Source organism: Microchirus variegatus (genome assembly GCF_963457635.1).
Source record: "Microchirus variegatus genome assembly, chromosome: 2".
Taxonomy (NCBI): domain Eukaryota; kingdom Metazoa; phylum Chordata; class Actinopteri; order Pleuronectiformes; family Soleidae; genus Microchirus; species Microchirus variegatus.
The window spans coordinates 40,909,667-40,929,606 of NC_139803.1; the positions used below are offsets into that span (position 1 = coordinate 40,909,667).

At 38.0% G+C, this 19,940-nt stretch overlaps 1 protein-coding gene across 1 annotated transcript; it reads left to right on the plus strand.

The window, feature by feature from the left end:
• The first annotated feature begins 11,373 nt into the window (after positions 1-11,373).
• Positions 11,374-17,972, plus strand: serpine1 (serpin peptidase inhibitor, clade E (nexin, plasminogen activator inhibitor type 1), member 1). The gene is made up of 9 exons (XM_083910217.1): positions 11,374-11,449; positions 14,608-14,846; positions 14,935-15,159; positions 15,242-15,436; positions 15,529-15,727; positions 16,471-16,571; positions 17,061-17,147; positions 17,508-17,591; positions 17,744-17,972. The coding sequence occupies exons 2-9, from the start codon at positions 14,609-14,611 to the stop codon at positions 17,788-17,790; spliced, it is 1,176 nt and encodes a 391-aa protein (XP_083766343.1). The 5' UTR covers positions 11,374-11,449; position 14,608; the 3' UTR covers positions 17,791-17,972.
• The last annotated feature ends 1,968 nt before the right edge of the window (positions 17,973-19,940 follow it).

The following is a 19,940-nucleotide window of genomic DNA, read 5'->3' on the forward strand; positions in this document are numbered from 1 at the left end:
GTCAAAATGGTTTTACGACACTTCGAAAATAATGTTTTTTTTCATGTGCAGATGATTATATCATGGTTTAAAAGTTACAAAAAATATATTTTTTTTCCTTCTTTTTATGGGAACCATGCTGGGGCAATTACACTCTTAGAAATAAGGGTTCCAAAAGGGTTCTTCTACAAGGGCTGAGGTTCTACCTGGAACCATTTGCTTCTGAAAGGGTTTTTCAAGGGATCCAGAGAACCCTTTAAAACCCCTCTCCTGAATAAAGGGTTTTAAAAGGGTTCTTGGTGGAACCCTCCAAAAGGGTCCCAGGTTCTACCTGGAGCCAAAAAGAGTGTAGTGCAGACACCAGCTGTCAATCACACGTCCAATTTCCCTCTAAAAGGGAACATAATTATTCAAGTGGACATCATGTTCTACTGACGTAATAAATCAACTGTAAAGTAGACTCATACCCAGTCGCCCCCTGGTGGCTAAGTGCTACTTCCATCGTCCTTCCATGGCTTCACCAGAACACTATGTCCATTTTAGTAAAAGCTCTAAAGGCTTTGATAGAAACCCACCCACAGAGGGTTCCTCCTCAGTTAAGTGCAACATGGGAAAAATGACTAAGACTTTAAAAAACACACACAAATGGTCCTTTCTGAACTTCAGCCTACACAGTTTTTCCACGACTCTGTGCACATGTGAACAAAGGTTGGTGGGTTATGGGCAGTGCTGTGTTAGCACATACCCTACGACCAGGAGCGCGGATAAACAGGATGTGTGCACCTCTTATTTCAAATAAAACCCATCGTTTTTCTCTCTCTTTCTCTTTACTTGTGTTCCTATTTTAAGGCTCGTACTCGTACCAGAAGAGAAAGAGAACTCCAGCTGTGAAGCTGATGGAAAAAAAAAAAGAAATGTGCTCAGGGTCAAGCCTTGACTTGTCCTCACAGCGCTCCCCGGAGGACAGAGAACTTCATTTTTCAGGGGCTGATGGGAAACGGCAGCGGCAGCAGAGGAAAGGTGATTGAGGTTGAAGTCGTGTTTGTCATCGTGCTCTGAAGGAGTGAATCACTGTGTGTGTGTGTGTGTGTGTGTGTGTGTGTGTGTGGCTGTGGATGTTTGCTAAAACACAAAAAGTCTCACATGCAAACAGTTACTATTTGAGTTTAAAACTGCAGTACGCCGTTTTTGCATGAACAAAATGCCTTGTATATTCAAACTTCTGTCAAATTAGTTCACGCGGCGCTTTCTCCTATGTAGTTTTTTAGCATTTTACTTAGTGCTAACATGATAACGGCGGTTAAGCGCATCAACGCTAACGCATGCTAACACGGCGCAGTTCCATGACAACTGACTGGAAAAATACTTTTTTTTAGCGCTGGGCACTGCTAACGGTGTCAGCGTTAACGTACGACTTGGCGTTTCCATGACTGACCGGAAAAAGACGCTCCTGACGTCATGTTTACGTGACTCCTGATTGTTAAAATGAATAACATACGAGGCACACATACGCAGTACACAGGTACGCTGGTTATTTGTAGTGCTGCTCTTTTCCTTTCATAAACAGTCCACTCCAGTTCCACTGTAGGCGTGCTAACGGCGCTAACTGGTAAACGGTGCCTGGACTCTGCTTCTGGGCACGTAAACGTGACGTCACACACGTCTTTTTCCGGTAAATCGTCATCGAAACGCGTCATGCGTTAACGTGCGTTAAGCTAGCGCCCAAGCACTAATTTTACTATTTTATTATGTCGCTATTTTACTGTTTACTTCTTTTTTTTTTTTTTTGTTTATGTTTTATAGCTTTTTTACGTTGCTGTAAAGCACTTTGGTCGTCTTGACTTTCTGTGTCTCCCTGTGTAGCTGTGTTTACATCATGTGTTTCCCCCGGCAACATTCCCGCGCTGCACACAGGAAGTGATCTGAGCGACACTGTAAAACAAGATGGCTGCAAACAGGTGTTGGAGTACGACTGAAAACCCAAAAGAAAGTTTCAGAAGTGAATTCTGCTGCTCGAGAACACCAGTTGCTGCTGCTGTATACACACAAACGCTCCCTCAGTGAGTTACGTACTACAGCTTTATGTTTGTCCTCATTCGATGTCAAATAAAGGGAGGGGGGAAAAAACTCAGACACTGAAAAACACTTCAACCAGATTTCACTTTTGTTTTCCTGAGTCTGTTTTGTCTTCTTGTCCAGACACAGACCGGTGTGTCCCCGGGACAGGGTTCATAAAATTGTTATCAACGTTTTGGCGGGATGAAGAGTTCACAAAGTGCCGATTCATGACTCATGTGAGGGTGAAAACATTGGCGAAAGGAGACGGTGACTCAGCAGACGTATCTGCAGGTGCGAAGGGTGGAGTCGAGGTAAGTACAAATAGTGTGGAAAAACACCTTTAGCACAACACTGTTGGCTTTGCACGTTAGCATTTATCTAGAAGCACAGCTGTGATGTAACAGCCTCACAAATATGCTAGCATTGCTTCAGAGTTTTACGGCTAACTTTCCGTTAGCCAAACAAAATAGGTGCAATTATCACTTATTAGCAACATTAGCTACTCATGTTATGAAGCCTGACAGACACTGCTTTGCTAACCCTTGCTAGCAGTGTTCCCAACTCCTCAGTAAGGAAATTAGCTACCGGCCGTCCTAAAACTTGCTAAATGAGGAATAACGTTGTGGGATGCGAGAGACACAAAGTGAGTAATAAACACACTAAATATGTTTAGAACTATAAATTAACTTTCCTCTTTTGATTCTTGATGACGCGTTTCCGTGACGACTGACCGGAAAAAGACGCGTATGACGTCATGTTTACGTGACTCCCGATTGTTAAAATTAGTCTCTAAAGTAACACAGTTGTCAGGAGTCCAGGCACTGCTAACTCCGTTAGCTGCGTTAGCTCGTTTAGCGCGCCTACAGTCGAACTGGAGCGAGCGAAAAGAGCAGCGCTACAAATAACCAGCGTACCTGTGCCTCTGTTTTTAAAGTTTAGCGCTACTTCTAGAGATAATCGCTCCAGTTACATTGTAGGCGCGCTAACGTCGCTAAACGAGCTAATGCGGCTAACGGCGCTAACTGGTAAACGGTGCCTGGACTCTGGTGTCGTGGCGCGTAAACAACTCCGTTAGCTGTGTGTTAGCTCCTTTAGCGCGCCTATAGTCAAACTGGAGCGAACGAAAAGAGCAGCGCTACAAATAACCAGCGTACCTGTGCCTCTGTTTTTAAAGTTTAGCGCTACTTCTAGAGATAATTTCACATTTCCAACCCTCCTCCCAAAATCGGATTTGTAAGCATATCTGATCAGATCTGATCATAGTCTAGTCTAGTGTTCCACGTGAATTTTTAAAGTTACAGGCCACACCCCGGAAAACCAAATAGTCTTAGCAAAATAAACAAAGTGGTGCCTGTGTGGAGCTGCGGGCTGAGTTTACAGTAACAGTCAAAAGTCTCGATCGTTGCTTCAGAAATGACGAGGACGGCTGCAGAATTATTGCACATAAACAGCCGACAGGCACACACACGTACTGTAAATGATTATGTCCTCCGCCACCGGAGGAATGTGCACATGCAGACGCATTCAACACGTGTGCACTAGAGAACACGATGAGGACGCACTGACTGGAAGGAAAGTGTTCATGTCACGTTTGCTTGTCAAAAAATAACTGCACTGCTGTAGTGCCTTAATAATAATAATAAAAAATACAATAATTGGCCTACATTGCTATCCTAGCTTAGCATGTTAATATATTATGAATGAATGAATGAATGTTTATTTTGAACATCATAACAAAAACACAAAGTATATATCCTCATGTTCTCATCTTGCAGGCAATATTATTGTTATGCTATAATTAAAGGTGCATTATGTAATAAATCTAAAGCAACTGGCCGTAAAATCCTCCAAATACGTCACAGAGACTCAGGAATAATGTTCATATAACAAACTGAACTCACCAACAACTACAGTACAGCCAAAATATTTGCATTAAAAATTTTTTTTTGCAGAGTGCAAATATATTATAACATATTTTGGCATGTGGCGCCACCTACCGCCGTCTACCAATCATTGCAGTCAGTAGAGTCTCAGCTGCCGAGCAACCACGGGTTGCCAGTTACGTCAGAAAACTAAACCTAAAAGACCTCCGTGTTTTGAATTTGAATGTAGTAACCGTTTTTGGCCACATTCTTACATATGGCACCTTTAACAACAACAATCTCTGCTGCTGGCTGTATAAATGACATTGTAGTACTATAAACAACTGTCCTCCCCCATTTTTTCTTTCACCCCAACCGGGCTAGGCAGATAGCTGCATTAAGGTTTTTTTTACCTTACTGTGTGCAGTGCCTTGAGACAAATATATGTTGTGATTTGGCGCTATACAGATACATTTTAATTGAGTTGTATTGAAAAATAACAATAAAAAACAATAAAAAACTGAAAAATAAGTGCAACGTTGGTCCTGGAAAATCCTTGAATTTGATGTCAACCAAGGTTTGAGAACCCTGTTTGTTAGTTCCAGCTCTGTTAGCTCTGGGGTTCCCAAAAAACGCTAGTCCCGTGTGGTACGGGCGGATCCAGGCTTAATCTCTGCCAAAGTCTAGATCAGTGCTCAGATGCAGATTCATATCTATCTGGAGAGCTGGTACAGTGTGTGTGTGTGTGTGTGTGTGTGTTTTGACTGGTGAGGTTATGTAACAGTATAAGTCCAGGCTTGGTTTGATTAAAACAAGTGTGTTCTTGATTTGACTTGACTGCACTTTTGTCTGTACTTCTGGTCTGGTTCACCATAACCTCACCCACTTACTCACGCTCACCACACGTTGGTAACCACGAGGCCAAAGACTTTTCCACTGCTTGTCCTCATCATGTTCTGTTATGTACACACACACACACACAGTGATTCCGCCCAGAGGAGTGGAAAAGGTTATGTAACAATATAATCACTGTGGTATTAATAATCAGGAGTTTTGTAAACTCAGGGTGGATCTGTTCATTCGGAAGCAATTGTTGTAAAAAAATCGGTCTAAAGAGGAATCGGCAGGACAAACAAAGGCTCGACTCACAGCTTCACAAATCGCTTACTGGTCATTCTAATTCTAAGTGTCACTTTATTTCCCGACTTCAAATGATCAGACTGAAGCACTGAAGACATTACGACGTGAGAAAATTGGTGTTTCACAATCTTGTATAAAGTACCTTAAAGGGGTGCTTGAGTAAAAGTACAAGTATCTTAGCAAATACTGTATCATAATGTATCGTATCCTTTAGTAGCATACTGTATTGTATCATAAAGTAAGGTATCATATCGAGGGTTGCGGGGGGTGCTGTCATATCGTAAAATATCGTATTGTAACGTATCCTTTTGTAACATACCGTATATCGTAAAAATATCGTATTGTAACGTATCGTATCCTTTAGTAACATATTGTATCGTATCATAAAAGATGGTATCATATCGTGAAAAAAGTGTAAAATAGTAAAGTATTGTATCGTAACGTATCCTTTTGTAACATGCCGTATACCGTAAAATATTGTATTGTATCGTATCGCATCCTTTAGTCACATATCGTATTGTATCATAACAGATGCTATCATATTGTAAAAAAGAGGAAAATAGTAAAGTATCGTATCGTAACTTATCCTTTTGTAACATACCGCATATCGTATCGTAACGTATCCTTTTGTAACATACCGTATATCGTAAAATATCGTATTGTAATGTATCGTATCCTTTAGTAACATATCGTAAACTTATCATAACAGATTGTATCCTATCGTAAAAAAGAGTAAAATAGAAAAGTATCGCATTGTAACTTATCCTTTTGTAACATACCGTATACCGTAAAATATCGTATTGTAATGTATCCTTTTGTAAAATACCGTATATCGTAAAATATCGTATTGTAACGTATTGTATCCTTTAGTAACATATCGTATTGTATCATAACGGATGGTATCCAAATGTAAAAAAGAGTAAAATAGTAAAGTATCGTAACTTATCCTTTTGTAACATACCGTATATCGTAAAATATCGTATCGTAACGTATCCTTTTGTAACATACCGTATCATAAAATATTGTATTGTAACGTATCGTATCGTATCATAACGGATGGTATCACATCATAAAAAAGAGCAAAATAGTAAAGTATCGTATCGTTACGTATCCTTTTGTAACATACCGTATATCGTAAAATATCGCACTGTAGCGTATCGTATCCTTTAGTAACATATCGTATTGTATCATAACAGATGGTATCATATCGTGAAATTTATATTGTTTCGTAACGCATCATATCCTTTAGTAACGTACCATATCGCACGATATTTAAGTTATCTAGTGGACAGAAACTTTTTATGCTAATCCACAAAAACGTTTAATGTTTATTTGTAACAACAGTTTAAAAAAAAAAAAAAAAAAATCCTATTGTCTCAAAAGCGATATAATATCGGCACGTAAAAAATATCGCAATATTTTAATGTATCGATTATGGCCACCCCTAATATGGTATGATATTGTAACATATTGTATTGTATCGTAACAAATTGAATGTTGTCATTTTTTAGAGTGTATCTTTGCGTGGCGTTAACGAAGACGTAGCTCGCGTACACGTCTCCGTGGCAACTGCAGATGCGCGCGCGTGTGCGCTGAGGAACAACAAACTGAAACACGACCATGTTGCGTCGCGTCAAACAACGGTTTGAAAACAGGAAGTGAATCAACGGGCGGAGGCAGTCACACTTCCTGATCCTTGCAGCAGTCAACAGACAAAGGTTATCTTGGATTTTATAGGAAAGATTAGTCACATTCATGAGGATTTTGTAGATGTCAAAATATTGACGTGTCTCCTTTTAGACGGTTGCTCATTTTATTCCACATGTACTTGGAGGTTATTATCTGAACCCTTAATTTCAGTCAATGACCTGTTTATTTTTTAAAGCACTTTGAGTTAACGCTATTAATAAGTGAAGTTTATTTAATAAGTCAACTTTTTTGTCCCTCTCAGGATCCTGTAGATCCATCGCCCTGAATGATGACCCTGGTTTCCGGCTGATCTGAGCGACGTAAATGTCAGGTATGGTCAGAACAATCGAGTGAAAGATAAGTCAAAATTTGTATTTACATTAGTTTACTGTACTTTTAATGTGAGTAATATTTTGTGTTGTCTTGGCAACACTGAATCCCATGTTTCTGAAGCCTAACTCAGAGAACTGAGTGGGTGGTACGAGCCAATTTTTCCTTTAGCGGCCATATATGGAATGAACCAAATCCTTAGGGATTCTGGAGGGTCAAGAAACATGAGTATATTTTTGGCAGCCGTGTCCAAACAAACAGGAGATGAAATAAAAAAGCAGTGAAACACAAGTTCCAGATGAATAAGCTTGTGATGCTGGTGTGGCCGTGTCATTACGCTCTGTCACATTAAGTCAAGTTATTAGTGAGGAATGAAGTGTTTTGACTGTTAAGTAGCTGCTTTAATGCGATTTAATGAGCTTGTTAAAGTGCAACATCACTCAAACAGAGGCCGTAAAACACAAAGTCAGCGCGAGTGTGACAGACGCTGTTAATTGGCCTGTAAACAGACACCAAGACAGTGACAGAGCGTCTGTCGGAGCCGTTTTGTGACCTTGTTTCGTTTCGGTTGAACAGCAGGTGAATTTTTTTCCGTCTTGTTTTCATTGAAGTAAGTGTTTATGTTTTAGTTTCTTTTCTCGTGCAGCACACGTGTCCTGTCTTCATTTTGTCTTTGTCGACAGAACTGAAATCTCTGTTATGGTCTCAGTTTAATTTCTGCTTAAAACAGACACGAAAACGCCCAATCAGACACATGCAGATAGAAATAAGTCATATAGATAGATAGATAGATAGATAGATAGATAGATAGATAGATAGATAGATAGATAGATAGATAGATAGATAGATAGATAGATAGATAGATAGATAGAAATGTAAGATATCTAGCTTGCTATATGTCTAGATAGATAGATAGATAGATAGATAGATAGATAGATAGATAGATAGATAGATAGATAGATAGATAGATAGATAGATAGATAGATAGATAGAAATGTAAGATATCTAGCTTGCTATATAGATAGATAGATAGATAGATAGATAGATAGATAGATAGATAGATAGATAGATAGATAGATAGATAGATAGATAGATAGATAGATAGAAGTGGTAAAATGTAAAATATAAATGTAAGATATCTAGCTAACCATATGTCTAGATAGATAGATAGATAGATAGATAGATAGATAGATAGATAGATAGATAGATAGATAGATAGATAGATAGATAGATAGATAGAAGGTAAAAATGTAAGATGTCTAGCTAACCATATGTCCAGCTAGCTATATGTATAGATAGATCGAAGGTAAAAATGTAAGAAATCAAGCTAGCTATATGTCTAGATAGATAGATAGATAGAAAGAAGTGGTAAAATGTAAAATATAAATGTAAGATATCTAGCTAGCTATATGTCTAGATAGATAGATAGATAGATAGATAGAAGGTAAAAATGTAATATATCTAGCTAACCATATGTCTAGCTAGCTATATGTCTAGATAGATAGATAGATAGATAGATAGATAGATAGATAGATAGATAGATAGATAGATAGATAGATAGATAGATAGATAGATAGATAGATAGAAGGTAAAAATGTAAGAAATCAAGCTAGCTATATGTCTAGATAGATAGATAGATAGATAGATAGATAGATAGATAGATAGATAGATAGATAGATAGATAGATAGATAGATAGAAGGTAAAAATGTAAGAAATCAAGGTAGCTATATGTCTAGCGATAGATAGATAGATAGATAGATAGATAGATAGATAGATAGATAGATAGATAGATAGATAGATAGATAGATAGATAGATAGATAGAAGGTAAAAATGTAAGAAATCAAGGTAGCTATATGTCTAGATAGATATAAATGTAAGTTATCTAGCGTGCTATATATATAGCTTTAGATAAATAAAGTGCATCATTAGCTGTTCAAAGTGTAAAAAAGCTCAGCTTTAATCATCGCTCATCCATTTGCAGTGGACACACAGAGGTGAATCTCCACACAGTGACCTCATCCACTTTCCATGCAAACCTCCATTTGACCAGAACGTATCAACATTTCACAAGTGAATCAACACTTTTGGCTCAAACCAAGTCCACTTTTACACAATAAGCCGTTTAATCACTTTCAGCACCAGGAGAGCGCGGTCATCGGCCTAACTCTGACACGGTGGAGATTCACCCGTCTTTGACACAGTCACTGCACGTTTTCAGCAGTGACACATTCAGGCGCCACATTTGGTCGCGTCTCCCAACACAACATTCCTGATCCCGCGACTCACCGAGCATCTGGTAGACGCAGCAGAGAACGGGAATGAAGGCACTTTTCCACATCTATCTGGACGGAGGCCGTGTGGACGGAGGCCACAGGAATTCTCTCAATGCTCTGTGGTGTGTTTGATGTTTGATTTTGGTTTTCAGTCAAACAAAAGGCAACAAAAACTAATATGTGGAGATGGAGTTGAGGGCAGACAAATACTGAGACATGAGAGGACGGACGAGGTTTCATCCAAATAAAATGGAGCTTTGAAACATAATCCAAAGTGACAGAAACGGTCATAAAACACCCGGTTATTAATAACTACAATAACAGCTGCCTTGTTGCCAAATAAGAGACTTATTCTTTTTAGAGCATCTTTGTTTACATTGTCAGATTGAGACTTTTAATCCCTCTGTGATGACCACATTTTGTGGTTAACTAACACTTCAGAATTTAAAAGCACAGCATGTAATACCAATAATCTGGTTTTCAAAATAAAACACAGAAAGCGCTGTAACAAGACTAAAAAAGTTGTGTTCAGGACATCTATCGCTACTACAATACTGTAAATCAGACATGTTTACCATACCTTTTTAAAGAAATTTCAAATTAAATGTCTCACATTTGCGCTTCTTAAATAATAATAATAAAAAAATTCTCAACTTTGAGACGTAATAAAAACTAAATTTTCGAGAAGTTCTGGACAATACTAAATAGATTGTGTACACGACATCCCTGACTACTAGCATACTATAAATCATACATTTTACCGATACAGTTTTGGAGAAATTTCAAGTTAAAAGCCCCACATTAGCACTTTTTATTAGAAAAATCCTAATTTTGAGATGCAGTAAAAATTGAATTTTCCATAAATTCCAGACAGGACTGCTTAGGTTGTGTTCAGCCCTACTATGACTACTAGAATACTATAAATCATAACATTTTACTGCACCGTTTTAGTGAAATTTCAGATTAAAAGCCCCACATTTGCACTTTTTATTGGAAAAATGTCAAATTTGAAATGCAGTAAAAACACAATTTGTGTTCAGTACCTCTATGGCTACTAGCATACTGTAAATCATACTTCTTTTTTTTTTTCTTTTTTTTTTTTTTTTCAAATTAAAAGCCCAACATTAGCAGTTTTGATTGGAAAAATTTGAAATTTGAGATTCAGTAAAAGCTAAATTTGTGTTCATGACATCTTTGACTACTAGCATAGTGTAAATCATAAATTTTTTAAAATAAAAATTTCAAATTAAAAGCCCCACATTAGCAGTTATGATTGGAAAAATGTCAAATTTGAGATTCGGTAAAAACTAAAGTTGTGTTCATGACATCTTTGACTACTAGTATAGTGTAAATCATACATTTTTTAAATGAAAATTTCAAATTAAAAGCCCCACATGAGCACTTTTTGAAATGCAATAAAAGCAAAAAGTAGTTTTTTCCTGTTCCCTCCCTCTCTCTGTCTTATCTCTACACTGTCTCGCCTCAGAGCTGGTGAATCTATACAAGGAAATCCTCGAGCCCAGGTTTTGTTGAATTCACTGGAATGTGGCATTCTTGTCAAGCGTGGTCACGGAAAAAAGTGACGGGAAAACAGGAAGTGCTTAGGCCGTGATTTCACTGTCACTTATCAAGCGTTTGTTTATTTTGCCGCCGTGACTTCGCGACAAGGAGGTTAGACGTCGATAAATTCCTCCAAATGACAGGATGAGCTCTGCAGCCAAACTCCTGACAACCTGCTTCATTTATCACAAAGATGATATGTGTGTGTGCGTGTGTGTGTGTGTGTGTGTGTGTGGAGACAGGAAAACAGTTAAGTGACTTTCCATGTGCTGTGTCATGCTTTGGATAAAAGAGACAGAGTCAGAGCCAAAGAAGAGTGTGTGAGTGTGTGTGTTTTGTGCAAAAGGAAGTTTGCCCAGACAGTGTCAGATGACATCACTGTCTGTAATCGTGTGTGTGTGTGTGTGTGGGAGGGGGCGGGGCCTGTGTCTCCCCACACTATAATAAGGCAAAACTTTCATTCACTCTTTCACACTTTGACAGCAGCAGGAAAGAGAGAGTGAAGCTGAAACACTGCAAACATCACAGACCGTCGACAAAAACTACAAACCACAAGGTAAGAAATGCATTTAACTTTTTATTAACACGTGTATTTATTATATACATTTAAAAAAAAAATGCCAAACACGCTCAACCTCACTTAAAGAAAGACATTAAAAGAATTACGTATGATTTGTTTTACGTTGAATAAGCTTCAGTTTTACCTTCATCCCTTAGATATATTTTTTTATTTTTGAGCACTTTATATTTAAAACAAGAGCATTCAACACAAGAACTACCAAGGTGGTCGTTTTTAATTTAACAACTTGTCCAAATGAGCCCCAATAACTTTTTTATTATAATTACATACAAATGCTGCATCACTTTAACTCTACTTTTATGGCGTACGCTCATTTTTTTTAACTGTCTTTGTTTCCTTTTATATTTTCTATGTTATATTCATGGTCATTTTACACCATAAGTGTTTGGCTCACTGAAAATGTTCCTGTAGTTTTGTTGCTATAGAAGTTTTTATGTGTCTATAAATGCATATTTTTGATTTTTTTTTTTTTTGGTAGTAAATGTCTCCTAAGAGTCAAGACGGAATATTTTTTTGACTTTTACAAAGAAAATAACACAATATTTATCATTATCTGTATCTCTGTAGAATATACATATATACACATATATATATATATATATATATACACATATATATATATATATACACATATATATATATATATATATATATATATTAATTACCTACCCAAAATGGCAGATAATATATGTATGAGTGGTCAAAATGACCACTATGCACAGCTGTGTGTGTGTAAGTGTGTGTGTGTGTCAGAGTTCAAAGGTCGGGGTCACACTGAGGTTCCACTTCCATGATGCCGTGGCAGCGACGTCAAAAGTGCTGTCGCCTCAGTGTTAACGATGTTATCGATGACTGCAGTGGAAAAACCAATGTTTCTGACGCGCACACACACACACACAAACGTTCTGCTGTTAACACACACACACAGACACACACACACACACACTGAGTCATATTTGCTTTTAAACTCTTAATACTGAGCTGTACGATGATGTCGAATTTGACACACTGTACCTTTAAATATTAAGGTCCTGGAATAACAGCAACATGGTTGACTGTGTTCAACCTGAATGCGTTTATTAAGTTAATACATTTAATTTGAATTAACTTAACTCACGTTTTTCAGTGTGTAAAGTTAGGGCTCCCCCTTGTGGCGCTTCAACATAAACCACTATAACTGCGTCGGTGACATTTTTCAGTTTCAAGTTCATGAAATATGAACAAATTTCACCACTCAAGATTATCCAGATTACGTAAATCCACCATGACTCATCTTAATTTACTGTAAGTGCTTAGTAAAAAAATCGTATATTGACCCATTATCCTATTACATGGTTTTTTTTTTTTTTTAAAGTTAATTCAATTTAAACCAGTCGTCCACACACATGTTTTAAATCCCCGCATCATTTCCTGAATTTCCACATCTCTGAGTTATTATGTTCAGTTTTCTGGAAGTTGAAATGCTACTCACAGTTTTTATTGAAAACATGTGGAGCTTTTACAGCGTTACACAATCCACACACACACACACACACACGCACTTTCCATCGCAATAAGAAACAGAAACATTAAAAAAAGTGACTCACTGCAGCGAGTTCCAACAGTTTGTCCTCCCGACACAGCTGACCACATATTTCCCCCCCGAGCGTCTGCTCTGTTGACACTCGCACGAACGACGCATTTTACATATTTGTGCAAAGGAGTCACGGACAACTCGTAACTGACCCACAGTCTGTACGAGTCAGACGCTCACTTTCACCTTCACGTGTTGCGTTCGAGCGCACGTGCACGCCGTCGTACTGCACGGTATCATGCGCCGGTTAATTCGTGTGAAATAAAACTTATATTAGATAGATTTATTCCCAATAAGATAGTGTTCTTCTTCCTCTTCCTCACATATACTTCACAGTGTCCGATTTTCCTCCAAGTACCACCAGAGGAAGCCGGCGTACCACTGGTGGAACACGCACCCCACTTTGAGAAACCACGATCTTTAACTAATTGACTGATTTCTCTAAAACTGATGATGATGATGACTAACGATGTCACGACGTGCTGAGAAAACGGCTATAAATAAATGCTACATTTAGCATTTTTGCACAAATCTGTCGAATCGGTGTGATTTTAGCCGACTAGCGAACTTGCGATGAATAGCGCAGAAAAGTAGAATCTATTTATAAACCTTTGTCAACTTGACTTTTAGCATCATGTCCTTTCCGTGTCGACACAACACTGTATCTTCAAGTTGAGTTTATTTGCGTTTTTTAAGGGAGCGCTTGACCTTTTTTCTTAGTTCAACCAACCTGACATTTGTTTTCAATAGACCAAAGGCCTGTACTCTGCATGAACAGAGATGTTTGTTACTAACAGTTAGAGTTAGTTCTGGCCAGGACAGGAAACTCAAGTGCAGAACTCCTGGGAGGTCCTCTTAGGAGGTCCTCTTAGGAGGTCCTCTTAGGAGGTCCTCTTAGGAGGTCCTCATAGGAGGTCCTCATAGGAGGTCCTCATAGGGAACGATGGCGTTTCCAATCACAAACAAGTTGTCGGACATCACACAAGAAAAAAGTTCTGCCCAGATGATTTTTTTTTGTCAGGAGGAACAAGCTTCAAAAACTCCCAAAATCTGCATTCTTTTCTTGCAGTCATGGAAGAGATAACCAATTTCTTTGTTCCTGCAGATTATGTACAGGCCTTTTGGCTAACGTCTTAGCATGAGCTGCTAATTTTGCTTCAACATGTGACCCAATGTTGCGCTTGCATTGTTTGACAAATAAACATCGGTATCAGGGGGCGGCAACCTTGTCTGAGAGCTCAGTTTGAGTCGTTCTGAAGACCCTGCACAAGATAATCCAGACTCTTTTTGTGTGACCTACCGAGTGCTAGCAGAACAGGGGTCGTCCCCTTCTATCTTCAAGAATCTCTTGGAAGACCCAGCTCTTCCAAGAGCATCTTCTGACCTAGCACTTACCTTCACCCCCTCCCTGCAGGATCTCCTTCTGCACTTTGAACCCCTTTCATGTTTGATTGGCCAGAGTTGGCGCTGCTTCTTGGAACTTTAGCCAACACCAACGTGAGCTTGTCAGTACTTGTGAATCCAGGGTCAACTCTGTCTCTCCCACTTCCCTATTTCCCAGGATGCATTGTGCGTACGTGTTCCTGTTGCTGGCCCTGAGCAGAGCGGCGCTGGGCTCCCTCCAGGACAAACAGACTGACTTCGGCCTGAAGGTCTTCTCGCAGCTGAGTCGGGACTCCGCCGACGCCAACTTGGCCTTCTCGCCGTACGGCGCCGCCTCCGTTCTGTCCATGGCTCAGCTCGGCGCTGCCGGGAACACCCGCAAGGCCTTGACCTCGGCCATGGGCTTCTCTCTGAAGGGTGAGTCGGCGTGGTGGCACGCGTTCAGATCCGTTAGTCTGGTCAGCTAGAGTTGGGTGTGTTAACCAGGTCTTTTGCGGTCCTGCAGAAAGAGGGACGTCGCGGCAGCAGCGCCTCCTGCAGCGCGACGTGTCCAGCGAGGAGGGCGTGGAGATCGCCAGCGGGGTGATGGTGGAGAGGAAGATGAGTCTGGAGAAAGGATTCAGACGAGCTCTGGCCAAGGCCTTCCAGACCCACCCTCACCAGGTGGACTTTACCAAACCGGACCAGGCGCTCGGCATCATCAACTCGTGGGTGTCCGACCACACTGCAGGTACAGAACTCTCCAAACGCCAACGTTGAGGTCTCTTCGCCTTCCTCTCCTCTGACTTATTCGCTGTCCTTGTCGTCTGTAGGTGCCATCCCTGAGTTCTTGTCGTCTGGATCTCTCTCTGACGAGACCCGCCTGGTCCTCCTCAATGCTCTCCACTTCCAGGCCCTTTGGAAAGTCCCATTTGACCCCAGACTGACCCAGGAGAGGATGTTCCACTGTGCCAACGGCAGCACGGTGCCGGTGCACATGATGAGACTCACCAACTACTTCAACTACGGTACAAAAAACGCCCCCCTGGTGGCCATTTGACAAATTGTCACTCACTATTATTTCCTAAATTAGCTAACGCTCCTTCTGCTTGATCGACAGGCGAGTTTGTCTCTTCCGACGGCGTGGACTACGACGTCATCGAGGTCCCGTACGAGGGCGACGCGCTGAGCATGCTCCTGGTGTCGCCCTTCGAACCCGAGGTCCCGCTGAGCGCGATCGCCGCCGACCTGAGCGCGCAGCGGATTCACCAGTGGAGAGGCGAGCTGAGGAGAGTCAAGAGGCAGCTGGCCATGCCCAGGTGAGCGGAAACAGAGGCGACACAGTGTACCTGCATTATTATGATCATTTCCAGCTCTGTGTGCGCATAAAACATAGTTAAATAATGAGGAAAAATTTCAGATTAATAAATACTCACTCATTTTCTATGGCTTTATTCTTCACATGGTAGTCGCGGGGAGGGGAGCGCTGGCGTTTTTACTGAAAAAACTTGACAAACTTTTTTTAGAAATTCTCCAATTTGAACCATTAAAATAATTAAATTAATAATTTCATCTAAAGTTAGCAAGTTATCTGAAGCTAACTTTGTAGAACTTGCTAACATAATTATGCCAGTGCTAGCATTTGAGGGATTTAAATGATTATGTACCTGCATTATTGTGAGTCTAAAAAGACAATATTGTAATGATAATTCTACAAATCTCATTTAAACTCTTAAAAACACATTGGGTATTTACTGAAAAACTTTTTTTTCAGGTTATCTGAAGCTAAATTTGTAGAACGTGCTAATGTTATTATGCTAGTGTTAGAAGTTGTGGGATTTAAACATGTATGTTACATTCATTGTCAAACAAGTTCGCACAATTCTCATTAAAGAGACGACTATATGGCCTAACCTTGGTTTTCTGAAACGTGACGCTACGCTAGCAGTGTTAGCAGTGTTTTGGGCGACAGAATTTGCAGACTAGAGCTTTAAGTTTGACCCAGAAAACAACTCTTTAACACAGCTTTTAACACAAACCATGTGTGTGTGTGTTTCTTCAGGTTTACTCTGAACTCGGAGGTGAATATGAAGACGGCGCTCGTCAACATGGGTCTCGGAGACATGTTCAACCTGGCCAGTGCCGACTTCACGCGCATCACCAGTAAGTCCAATTAATCTGAATATTTGGTGAAACTTTATTTTGAAATTTATTTTATTTTATTTTGAAAATGTATATTTTTTTATTTTGAAAATATCTTTTTTTTTTATTTTGAAAATGTATATTTTTTTATTTTGAAAATATATATTTTTTTTATTTTAAATTTAAATATATATATATTTTGAAAATATATATTTTTTTATTTTGGATTTTTTATTTTTTTTATTTTGAAAATATTATAATTTTTTATTTTGGAAATATTATTTTTTATTTTGAAAATATTATTTTTTATTTTGAAAATATTTAATTATTCGGCCATTTTGAAATGCTTTGGCAGGAAAAGCCCAGTAAACGTGAAAGTGAGCAAGCTAAATGGAACTCAGCCATCACTCAAAGGATCATTAACACCCATGCTTTTCCTACTCTGCATGAAAACAATATAATTATATATACGCATTAATAACACTCACCCTGTGTGTGTTTGTGTTTCAGCTGAAGAGAGACTGTGCGTGTCCAAGGTCCTGCAGAGAGTCAAGATCGAGGTGAACGAGCGAGGAACTAAGGGAGCAGCAGCGACAGGTGGGCAACACACACATCTAACATTAAAAATGTCCTCACAAGGTCAAATTGTCGTCTCTAAAATAGGTTTGGATCGAAATATGTAGGTCTTAGATAAATATGCATGTATATGATAATTTAAATGTCCAGTTTGTAGAATATAAGGTAGATCTGTCAAATTACGCCCATAATTTGTATTATTATGTGTTGCAAAAATGCATTGTCATGCCTAGAGGTCTCTACATTAAGTATATGATCAATTGTAAGACTTAAAGTCAAGTTTTTTTTTATGCCACGATGCATTCAGGAGCACCACTTAGTGTCTGGAAATTCCTACGAATGTCCTCAGCTAATGTTGTTGATGTTGTTTTCCTTTCTTAGCTGCGGTGATGTTTTCTCGTATGGCGGTGGAGGAGATCACTCTGGATCGACCCTTCCTCTTCCTCATCCAGCACAAACACACAGGTAACACTCTTTCTTATTGGTATATAAAGATAAATCTATGTTTATTTATTTATTTATTTATTGACTTATATAGAATAAGGACAGAATTAACAGGTAGACAAATCCAGTTTGTGTCCTCTGACTTCCTGTTTCCCCCCTGCTGCTGCGTCAAGGTGCTCTTCTCTTCATGGGTCAGCACAACCAGCCGGAGCAGCAGTAACTTCACCACCATCATCATCATCATCATCATGATCATCACTCTTCTTCAACACTGGGGCTTAAAGACTGACTCTCACATGTTTATTTATTAGTCTGGACGTTTGTGATGGACACATGAAGGACAGTGAACACATGAGGTTGTTTACTGTTGTCGGACACAACAACAGACACTGATGCACTTCACACACACAGGGGGGGGGGGGAGGAGGGGAGGGACGCGATGACGGCTGCTTTCTTACAGTGTTAACTCGATTTTCTGTATTGTTCTGTTGCATTTTTATATATATTTTGTTGCTGTAGTGATTGTATTTATTAAAAGTCTATGTTTTTACAAAACCTGGGCGTCTGCGGTGTTTGTGGAGTCTCGACACTGACCTCTTGTGGCCAAAGCCTTGAAGTCACGACGTGTTTCAAAAAGCCTGATTACTGTACAGAGGGTAAATAACACGTTTTATTTTTAGCATATTTCAAAATTGTGGTACTTTTTGCTCAGGTATAGTTGGTAAAAATGATTATTATAATATAATATTAATTATAATATTATACTATTAATATATATATTTTTTTCATCAGATTGTTTGTGTGGAAAAAAGGATACAAAACACTCTTTATTGCACATTTTTAGATCTTCTGTATATAATAATAATAATTATAATATATATATAAAAAACTAAAAATATAATAATAATATATATATATAAATTCTAAAAATATAATGATATATATATATATATAAAGGCACTAGTGGAAAACGTATGGAGGGTATCTTTTGTCATAATTCAAATAAAAAAAAGTCTAAATACATTTATTTATCCTTTATTTGGACTTTTCATTTGAATTATGACCAAAATATCCGTCTTAAAAATTAATTAATGAAAAAACAAACTCAGGAAAAATGTCGTTTTCCAAGAAAATGCTCTTTGCCCTAATAAAATGTGGAAATGAAGATGGAATGTCACCTTTAATTGTGGATAATGTTGTTTCTATTTGTAAATACGTGTAAAAACATAGCCTGAGCACAGAAATCAACAAATATATGCATAAAACATAATGTAAAAAACATTATTATTACCTTCATAAAGTGTCAGGGCTTGTTTTACATATATTTAATTGAATGTTAGGGGCAAAAAAAGAAATTACAATAATTTCCCAAACTATTTATTTTTTCCAAATTAAAAATATTCACAATTCTGAGATCCTCTAGTATTCCAACAATAATAACCAAGTTTTATTTAGTTTTAACTGTGAAAATTGTGACATGTTTTAATGTCAATGGTTTAAAATGAAGCTGATTAATTAAACAAGGCCAAATGTGTTTCCATGTTTTTTTCCCTATATATATTTGCTCGTGGAGAAGATGTTTACCGGACACCTGTGGAAAAAACAAACGTGTTGTCCCGTTCCCATGCGTGGCAACAAATTACAACCCTCGCTCTCTCGTGTTATTATTAAAGCGTAGTCACGTGATAATAATATCCCCCACAGATGTCTCCTCCAGAGCTCCAGGGATGTTTAACCACAACTGTGACCAGAGGCGTACTTACAGAACCGGTGTACCAGGCAAATGCTTGGGGCCCCCAGGTGCAAGCACAAAGCCCCCCCTCCTTACCTTTATTTATTTGCTGGTTCAACAGTCTGGTTGTAAAAGACAAAAATGACCTGAAACATATCAGAAAAGAACCAAAATTACACTTTTAAATTAAATTAAATTAAATTAAATTCAATTAACCTTTTAAATTAAATTAGACTTTTAAATTAAATTAGACTTTTAAATTAAATTAAAATAAAATTAGACTTTTAAATTAAATTAAATTAAATTAAAACAAAATTTGACTTTTAAATTAAATTAAATTAAATTAAATTAAATTAAATTAAATTAAAATAAAATAAAATTACACTTATAAGTTAAATTAAATTAAAAGTACACTTTTAAATCAAATTAAATAAAAATAAAAGAAAATTACACTTTTACATAAAATAAAATAAAATAAAATAAAATAAAATAAAATAAAATAAAATAAAATTAAAAGTAAAAGTAAAAATAAAAATAAAAATAAAAATAAAAATAAAAATAAAAGTAAAAGTAAAAATTAAAATTAAAATAAAAACACAAAAACATTATTTTTAACAGATGTCACCTGAGGCTATTCT

What these genes read in the sequence shown, in the direction of transcription:
- serpine1 (XM_083910217.1), top strand. Translation starts at nt 14,609, where the DNA reads ATGCATTGTGCGTACGTGTTCCTGTTGCTGGCCCTGAGCAGAGCGGCG. An exon ending in GGTGTCCGACCACACTGCAG is followed by an intron (nt 15,160 to 15,241) that starts GTACAGAACTCT and finishes TGTCGTCTGTAG; the next exon opens with GTGCCATCCCTGAGTTCTTG. An exon ending in CACCAACTACTTCAACTACG is followed by an intron (nt 15,437 to 15,528) that starts GTACAAAAAACG and finishes CTTGATCGACAG; the next exon opens with GCGAGTTTGTCTCTTCCGAC.